The 10,398-nt window shown below is 34.0% G+C and overlaps 1 protein-coding gene across 1 annotated transcript; it reads right to left on the bottom strand.

Moving 5' to 3' along the window:
* LOC143223876 (uncharacterized) lies at positions 1 to 4,871 on the bottom strand. The gene is made up of 4 exons (XM_076452349.1): positions 4,503 to 4,871; positions 1,577 to 1,820; positions 585 to 689; positions 1 to 338 (listed from the first exon to the last, which is right to left on the bottom strand). Exons 1-4 carry the CDS (start codon positions 4,869 to 4,871, stop codon positions 28 to 30), a joined length of 1,029 nt encoding a protein of 342 aa, XP_076308464.1. The 3' UTR covers positions 1 to 27.
* Positions 4,872 to 10,398: the final 5,527 nt, after the last annotated feature.

Below are 10,398 nucleotides of genomic sequence, written 5' to 3'. Positions count from 1 at the left end.
AATCAAGAAAGACTATTTATCCTGTGTTTATTCATTTTGGCTTTCTAACGTTAGACTGTGTCGTGAACGTAGATGTCGCTCCAGATCACGCCGCCTCACGAGAATTTTTCCACAGTGAGAGCATTGATACGGACTCGTAGCATCTGCATGCAGACGCACATGCTTATTTAGGTTGCTGGGATCACTAAATGGTCGAAAACAATACTTGCATTTAAGTGGTTTGTAACCAGTGTGTGTCCGAACATGAATTTTAAGTCCATATTTTCTTGAGTATACTTTTCCACAATAAACACAACAGTGACCACGAGGAATCGCACTTGTCTCACCTGAAGAACAAGAAACATATGATGTCTCCGTTGGAGTTGTAGAAATAGCAGGAAAATTTGTACTTTGGTCATTATTTAAAAGATGAAAGACATTGGGCGGAAAAACTGGCTCAGTAAGAGGAAGAGGATCATGGAAACCTCGTGCTGGTAACTGCTTCGGATTGGTGACAATGGTTACAGTCTCGGGCCATCTGTGGAAATGCGGGGAGGATATGCCACCATGATCAGCAGAGAATCTTTCAGAGGTTGTATTTAACTGGGTAGGTTTAAATCGGCCACTGCACTTCAGCATGATATGGGCCTTTAAAGGGTTTGGATGCGAAAATGTGGTACCGCAAACAACACAAGAATACTGTTCTTGACCTGTAACAGTAATACATTTTTAATAAATATACACAAAACAACATGACACAAACTATCAATTTACTATGCCCTGTAAGGAACTTTAAATAACTATTATACCCTCTGTGAAGTTCGTGTCTAACGTATGCATTAAACCCTGTTACTTCAATTAAACAATTACTTATTTGAAGTATTGTTTAGTTTTATTTATTACAATAAAGTTTTAGCTTCAACACCATTTATATTACTAATAGAATACTAACACTATTTTTGCTCTAATTACTGTGGCCACTTACTCCATTGTAATGTAAGTTCTTGTCCAAGTTATTGGACATCATACGACAGCCCTTTCTCCCGAAGAATCCCTTTTACAGTTTTGCCTTACTCCAATAAATTAACATTATCGCATCTTTACTGATTTATTTGTTTTATTCCGCAGAAGTGATTCAAATAATTATAAATATTTCTTCAGGTTAATGAAAACTAGATTAATTTAGTATATGAAACAAATACTATGCTAATTCTTTCTAACAAATACCACTTAACATTGGTTTTTAATACTATTAAAACAATACAGCGAGCAGAGGCTGGAATGAATTAAACGCCAAACTATCTTATAACACAAGTATTATATATTCTCACCACGTAAAAAAATATATCACAACGTTAAACAACAAGAATATTTTAAAAAGTTGCGAAAAATTATTATTGTTATGGCGAACAATAAAAATTACCACTACGTAGACGTTTCTTTGTCTATTTAACTATCTCTCTGTTTATTTATATTTATTTTCACTTACCAAGAAATACTTCACAAGATGTAGAGACTATTCAAAGATATGAGTTACAGTTAACAAATTGAAAATAACTGACTTTAGATTGTGTGGAAGAGATTTTTTCTAACGTACCAAGTATCTGACAAGGCGAGAGAAATGGAACAGCCTGTTCAAACAACATGTCTGTTGCAAACCACACAAACAGCTCCTCTCCTGCTGATATGTTTCGAGTTGTTTCTAGAACTAGATGTTCTTCGCTGGTTCTAGTTAGTTGAGCATTTTGTTCATGACAGTCTCGTGCCACACGTACCAGTTTCACCCATCGTCTTGAATTAGGATTCTGGAGAAGTACTATAGTTCCATGATTTAATGTAGCCTACACGAAAGATATATAAACACTTATTCAGTGACTAACGCCTGATAATTATTCATTGTCCACTAACTAGCATAAGAAATAGAACAATATCACATAAGTTACTAGACGAAATGAAGCTGACAAACTAGTTTTATATATTCACTCTGAATAAAGATTTACTTCGTTCTTCTTCATAATTAGTTTAATTCATATTATTGGTCATAATGTTTAATATATATACATATATTTTAGTGAAATTAAATAATTACATTTAAATGAAGTTAAATGAGTAAACAAAATTATGAGGTAGAACTGCGTTAAAAACAGCAAATCCCAACCTCTGATTAATTATATTACAACCATAATTTTAAGCCAAAACCAAATACATTAAAATTCAAAGAAATTGGAATTATTTCATGCGAATTCACACCTTGAACCGCATATAAAAGCCTGACAGTCACAGTAAACTTGGTATACTGATATGGTTCAATGTCGTGTTAATTAGGACCTCTGATTAATTATATTACAACCATAATTTTTCAGCCAAAACCAAACACAATAAAATTTTAAAAAAACTTGGCATTACATTATGCGAATTCACACCTTGAGCCGCATATAAAAGCCCGACAGTCACAGTAAACTTGGTATACTGATATCGTTCAATGTCGTGTTAATTAGGGCCTCTACCATATTAGGAACAGGAATGCTAACTTCAAGAGATAAGTTTAATCTTACTTACCCCTAAATGGTAGTACCTTATTCTCCTATTTTTATTTTCATCTTTTTATGTTTATCTTTTTCTTGTTCTTATTTTAACTTGGGAGAGCAGTCACCTTCCCACAACTATCTGCAGGCAGTGAAGGGTAATATAGATGTGTGACGTCGTGGGCTTGAGCACCCACATCTCGCTCTCCTAATTTCTAATCTTCTTATGTGAGAATAGTGAATTGAAGGTTAAGACCTATAGACGGTGTATCCCCACCGCAATGTGGGTCCTACTTCCGTAGCCAACTTCAACACCTAGGATACATTTTATAATCCCACGTTGTAGCTTCTACTCTAGGGTCTCTTTCAAAAAATGCAGCGTATTTTGTTTAACTTTAAAGTGTTTTGTTTTGGCTTAAAAAATTTATGGTTATAATATATATATATATAGTTTTATTTGCTTACAATTATGTAGATTTTTTGCATTGCTAGGTTAGTATATGAATTTAGGTTTCTAAGATGGTGGAATCTCTTGGTGTTGCAAAAAAGAACGTCAACCCCTCTAAAAAGAAAAACTTTTGCAAGTCTGAATACCCTTGCAAAAATCGCTACGTGTGATGATGCCGTGTACGAACCATCACTACCGCGCAATTTACATTTCATTAACATTGTTTTTATCGCATCGTAATTTATCATAGTGTTGAATCGAGTTCAGATTCGTGTTGCTTCCGCTGCATTCGGACTTGCAAATGTACTAGTAGTGGACGTTTATTTCATTGTTAAAATCATTCAAATATTGCTTTAAAATGGTTTAAAATGTTGGTAGTCTATATTTATAGAAATATTGACTAAAGATTTGTTCAATTTCAGAGGGGGACATTATTTTGCAACACCCCTCACTGTTGAGATTACAACAGAGTAAATCCATAACGTCGAGAATACCCAACTGGTAAATCAATGTATTCTAATGATTATTTTATTATTTCTAGTGAATTACTATATTAAATTATTTTCCTTGAGTTAGTCCGTTACTTAAAATTTAATTACGTTATCTCTTAAGTTATTTTCTTACATTTCAGTTATAGTATTTGTAATTAACTTGACTTGATCAGAAGTTATTAATGATAATCATAATAATTTATATGAAGAGAGAAAAACAGATATTATTGAATATTTAAAAAAAAACATTTTCGGTTTTTTTCGGTCAACGGTTTACTGTAGTTATGTAACAACCTCGAAAAATGTACATTTCTTCATAATTTGTCAAGTCAGAACTTATTGGCCATTATCTAAAAACAAGAAATTTAGGATAACTTTACATAAATTAAACAAGTAACGATTGTGAAGCTCGCGTTCACAGTTTTTCTTCAAGCAAGTTTTCTAAATTTTAGAGGCACGTGAATTAAATACTTGTATAAGTATATAGACAGTTTCATGAAGAGGTGGATATATTCACGGATTTATAAAAAAAATTAACAAATTAAGTTTTGAATGTTTAAAAACCAACATATGAGTGGAAAAACGACGGATGGATTAAACTGAAGAAACATGAGTTACCTAATGATATTGTTTTTTAATTTACATTTTTTGTTTCCTCCGCTTTTGTTGATCTTTTAGCTAAAATATAAATAACGGACTATCTGCACTCTCGTAACTATTGTGAATTGAATCCTAGAGTTTAGTATAGTAAATTAGAAAAATAACAGATATACAAAGCTCTTTAATTAGAAAAACAAACACAAGAAAAGCATATAAATAAGTAGTGATAACATACGTTTAATTCTGTATTAGAAACTCTGTAAATACGTGATCATTCTTTCGAGAAGTAATTGACAAAGAGAGTTATGACACCAGGTTCATATGTGTACTTGATGATACACTGCTCTCAGTTCATTATAAAAAAGCATTTTCAATTACAGTAAAGCAAACTATTTAAACAACAAATTTCATTTAACGTTATATATATGTTTAATATAAACAATCACTATATGGGTATACCTGAAGTACTTGTCTAACAGGTTCTGGATGGATCAGCCTATGAAGACACAGCCCGACTGTGAGCGGTAAAGACTGAGAGCCAACAGATATGGGACAGTCAACCACAACCGTTGTCTCCACTGCAGAATACTCGGCTGTAAGCTCATCATCCCGCAGAGAGTTGGAAGCCCAAGAGTGTTCTGGACGAATCATGCTTAAACCCTCTTTAGTGAGCTTTCTGACATTACTCTGAAAGCGGACAGAAAGGTCTGCTCCTTTCCTTTGAACAAGACCGTCACCTGTGTCGGCTCCCATACCAGGGCCCTGCAGACCGCACTTGATTATGTATAACCAGCTGTGTAACCAGCAACCACCGTGAAGAAGTTCCATCTCGATAGCCTCACTAGGGTCGAAAGCCGGGGTTATTCTGTTGTACCAAAACCCAATTATTTATTATAACTGATTATTTAGTTTTCATCATGCAAATAATATTTTCCTGTCATATACTAAAGGTAGTAGGTTTCTTTCTGAAATGTGCGAAACGAAAATGTTAAACTAAAAAAATACGAAAATTGTGTTGATTCTATACTATGTAGCATTTTGTTTAAAACAAATTCAATGATTAACAATATTAGAAAAACAAAATATGTAATTGTGATTTGATTCCTACATTAGCACCTCACATTGGTAAATAATGAAAACTTACACCCTTTGGGGCATATAGAAACAAGAACTGTGTTAAAAAGCGCTTATGAATACCGTGAATGTACACCTTTTTCATACGTATTTCTTATATCAACCCTTCATATCTTTAAAATATGACTTCACACCTTTTCTTTTGTTTAGGCTATACATATATATACGTCCATAGATTTACATATTCTTTCAAAAGAGAATAAAAAAGTCTCTCTCATTCTTTCAATGGATACTTTGAGTTCTTTCAACGTTAAAGCCCTTGGGTCGATTCCCTGCAATGAACAGGATGTATACAGCCCATAGTGTAGCTTTACGCCATAAAATCTTTCTATCTCTGTTAACTTTCTATATCTTCAATAAGAGTTTCAAGCTAGTTTCAAGATAATAAAAAACCGACATTTTTCTTTATACTAAACGGTTTTATCTTTCTCTCGAGTAAGAGCCCGGCATGGCCAGGTAATTAAGGTGCTCGGCTCGTAATTTGAGAGTCGCGGGTTCGAATCTCCATCAGACCAAACATGCTCACCATTTCATCCGTGGGGCTTATAATGTGACAGTTAATCCCACTATTCGCTGGTAAAAGAGCAGCCCAGGAGATGGTGGCGAATGGTGATGTCTAGTTGCTTTCCCTTTAGTCTTACACTGCTAAATTAGGGACTGCTAGCACAAGTAGCCCTCGTGAAGCTCGACGCGAAATTCACAACAAACATACAAACATACTCTTGTGTAAGTCTTATATCTAATGTACTTGATATTATTATCCAGAGTTACTTATATATAGCCAACTGTAAGTTTTCTAAAATACAAGGAACCAACTTCTATCTTGCCTTGAGTAATTCCAACATTTTACACATAAACATACAATTATCCAAGAAAACAAATACAGCTATGGTTCGGAAAACAAAACGAGAATCGCAGAATGATCCTCGTAAGAGACACGTGGAGTAAGATGTAACGGATTTACTTTTATGTGTTTATTTTACTATCTGTGTTTGAGTTTGTTTAATATATATTTAGAAATGTATGAAACTTATAATGCTAAATATGTATTGTAAAAGTCCCGCCTGTTCTTTAAATTTGTTAAAGATTCGTGCGCGAACAATGTATACATTACGTAAATGCATGTATCACTGCCAGCTGAATTTTCGAGAATTTCTTCTAACGTGGCCATCGCAACACGCGATTAGACTGTTTTAATATTGTTGGGTCGTTACAGCCCGAATGCAATAAACCTCAGACACTATATTTGTAATAAACATTTATTTATCAGAAAAATACAGATATTTGGCCAGGATTGTTTATATATATTTCGAACATTACTAATTGTTCAACTTCAGAGAATTAACTTCAGATGCTGGTATTTCTAAAAGGACATTAGATATTGTCGTTTGTGAAAATCTTACGTGAAACCAAACAAGAACAGAGTTAGCTAACATTTCCGCCAATAGAAGTATACCTTTCTATCAACATAAAATTACTTCGCTCTCCGTGAACCGTTAATAAAAGATTCAGTTCCAGACCAGATATAAGATTCAATATTGTACGTAAATTTACAGCTATTTGAAATCGTAATACATTAAATACGTAACATAATGAATCGGAGACTATTTCGAGATTAATTATAGCACATAACAAAGAACACAAGAAACAACGAGGATACCGCATATTTCAAATCGTCATCTATGAAACGAAATTAGAACTTACATTTTGGAGCGTAGATGACCCCTTGAACCAATATCCTACTGCTATCAGTTAGCTGGGAAAAGTATTTACTCCTTAAGAGAAAAATAAACAAATGAAATGAAATCAAGTTACCCTAAACTAGTACGATATGTATAGCGACAGTTACTCTTGAACCTAGCTTTGGGAAAAAAATTGAAAGTAAAGAACCAATGTTGTATTCATGAATTAACATACATGTTAATGTGTGTGTAACAGTATTCAGTGGAAAAAAAACTGAAAACATACCTATTTATATTAATATTATCATTTTCTAGTTTTTCAAATAATAAGAAATTTCAAGTTGTTTCGAAATTTTACATCCTTTTCTCAGCCTGAACAAAATTTCGGTCAATCCCTTCTCAACGGTATTTCTGCAGGTTTAAAACACTAAGAACCCGATTTCAACATTCTCGTTGCACAAAACACAGGTAAATCATTGTGTTAAATAACAAACAGACAAATAAGTTTCACTTTTATGTTTTCATGCAATAATTTAAAAAAAAAACTTTATAATATTCCATACTGGTTGATTCCCTCTTTAAAAAAAACATCCCGACATTGCCAAGTCTTTAGGGTGTTCGACTCGTAATCAATGGTTTTATTTTTCTCTCTAGTAAGAGCCTGGCATGATCAGATTGTTAAGGCACTCGACTCGTAATTTGAGAGTCGCGGGTTTGAATCCCCGTCACACTAAACATGCTTGCCATTTCTGTCGTGGGGGCGCTATAATATGATATTTAATTCCACTATTCGTTGATAAAAGAGAACCCCAAATGTTGGCGCTCGGTGGTGATGACTAATTATCTTCCCTTTACTTTTACACTGCTATATTAGGGACAGTTAACACAGATAGCCCTGGCCTGGCATGGCCTAGCGCGTTAAGGTGTGCGCTTCGTAATCTGAGGGTCGTGGGTTCGCGCCCGAGTCGCGCCAAACATGCTCGCTCTCCCAGCCGTGGGGGTGTTATAGTGTGACGGTCAATCCCACTTTGCGTTGGTAAAAGAGTAGCCCAAGAGTTGGCGGTGGGTGGTGATGACTAGCTGCCTTCCCTCTAGTCTTGCACTGCTAAATTAGGGACGGCTAGCACAGATAGCCCTCGTGTAGCTTTGCGCGAAATCCAAAAACAAACAAACTCTCTAAAAATGATAATCATTTGTAAATTTTTCAAATTATTTTGAAAGTTAATATGGAACGTATTATCAATTTTCTTGTAGCTAAAAATAATACTGCACTTTATTTTACATTTTTTTCTTCAAGTATAATAGTCAAATCCAGGAGTGGATCTAACGGACCAGACATCTCTTTACGTCGAACCCCCATTTGCTTTCGTTTGATGAATAATATTGGAAGGAATAGAACTCGCCGGTCACTATTTTTTTAGTTGACTAAATTCGCAACTGGTTAAATCTTCATTTTTAGTAATAAGTTATCTCAGGACAAGTGAATGCAGTCAAAAATAACTAAAGGTACTTCTGAAATATTTAAAGAATAAAGGTTACAGAACTTCTTATTCTATTTCTTCACTGAAGATGAGACATGAAAAATCGTCACATGCGATTACTGAAGTTCATTATTAAGTTTTAGTCTAATTACTGTAATGATAATGTATATCACTGGATTGTAGTCTCGGAAGTGTATCCTGAATCATTGTTTACATGAAGCGTTAGTTGTCTGAAGAACAGAGGACTTGTTAACTTCACATTAAACCTGCCTTCAGCATTAAACCTGGCAAAGCACTCGGTGACTGAACTCGCACCTGCGGTTATCCCGCCAATGTGGCTTGTGATTCTGTGGCCGTCAGCTGGTTGGCACTCTTGTTAAATTACCATTACTGCCTTGTTTTGACATTATAAGAGAAAGCGGAAACCTGTGACAAGTGCAGGGTTCTCCGTCACTGAGTCAGAGAAGAGCTTTTCCAGCTGCACGGTTCACACGACGTCATACCCGGCCACTCTGCTTCTTTTCTGGCTGACTCCTGTGACCAATCGATGCTCAATGAAGCCATGCTGTCTAGTAAGAAAAGTTGTTCTATATTAGTTTCCTATTATAACAACACTGACACATAATCCTCACTCTTATGGTCCCAGAACTAGGGAAAAATGCAAGCAAATGTTCGTATTCTCAGACTACTTACTTCTGTAAACAAGGTCAATGCTACCATACACAATACTTAAAACTATTTAACCTAAAATAACAAGAAGTCACAAAAAATCAACATATAACAATAAACGCTCGAATTTTCAGTACCCATGCTTTAGTTCTGGTTTTTCATTCATATAACCACATATAAAGTGTAATGGAAATAGCAGTGAAACGTCTATTAAAACATAATAAGTAATTATTTTAACGTCACAGAAATGTGCACATTAAAGTCACTACTTCAATTTCGTTAAAAAATGAAAATATGAGCAGCGAGTCGAAACAACATTGCATCGTACAGACAGAAAAAAACAATTATTAAAGTACTTGTAGTTTTTAAAATGTAAGTTCTCAAATTTAGGTTTTGTCTAGATACAGCATGGAATCCGTTTATAAATAGTTTTGATTAAATACCTCAGTTTAGTCATAGAATAAAAAAATAGTTAATGTGACACGTAGTAATCCAACATGTTCTAAGCTCTTCTCAAATGGGCCTAAGTTCTGAGTTGTATGTTTTCGAAAACAATCTGCCAATACTTAAGATAATCTTCAAGTATCTTTGAGTTACGATTTAGGATCACATGGAATATCAAAAACGTAAAGAACTTTATATTTACACTTGAAGTTTATTAATGTGTAGTTACATCTACCTATTCGAGAAAAACATCGCCTAAACATTTTCTAAAATATTGAAAAATAATCTTGAAAACTTACACCTGTACAATAGTTCTAATGAAGTTTGGGTTTTAAAAACCTAATAACGAGATATCACTTTGAAGTTTGCTTCCATAACTGTCTGTAGTGACCTTTTCGGCATTTTCCACTAGTATCCCAAATAAGATCGACTGTATATAATAGGATTTTTTTCTATTATCTTAATTCAATGATAAAATGTTAGTTTTCTGTGAATAAAATCTTTGTCTAATTTTATACATATCACAATTTCTTATTACCTTTTGTTAACATAAATCATTAAACTATTTTTGATAGTTATCTAACCCTAGTGTTTAAAGATATATATATATATATACATATGTCTTAACATTCTTGATAACGAGAAACCCACTTGAAATAAAAATATAGGTTACTCTGAAGATGACCAATGAAGGTCGAAACGTTGTCCTCGCCTTATCAGTAAGTGTTAATACCCATAAGCCGTTCTGAGGTATATATTATAACATGTTCTGGAGCGCATTCCACGAAACACTTAGACAAGCAAAGATATCAGTATATCTATTTAGGGTTTCCAAATTGAATTGTGGTTTCAAATAACTACGAATGTACATTAATTTAATTTGGTAGACTACAAGAAAGTATCAGTTTGCAGTAAAGAACGCAGTTCTCCATGCACAATTAATAA

Source organism: Tachypleus tridentatus, chromosome 8 (genome assembly GCF_004210375.1).
Source record: "Tachypleus tridentatus isolate NWPU-2018 chromosome 8, ASM421037v1, whole genome shotgun sequence".
NCBI classification, from domain to species: domain Eukaryota; kingdom Metazoa; phylum Arthropoda; class Merostomata; order Xiphosura; family Limulidae; genus Tachypleus; species Tachypleus tridentatus.
The sequence above is the reverse complement of the archived record's forward strand: the minus strand, read 5'-3'. Positions and strand labels throughout refer to the sequence as shown.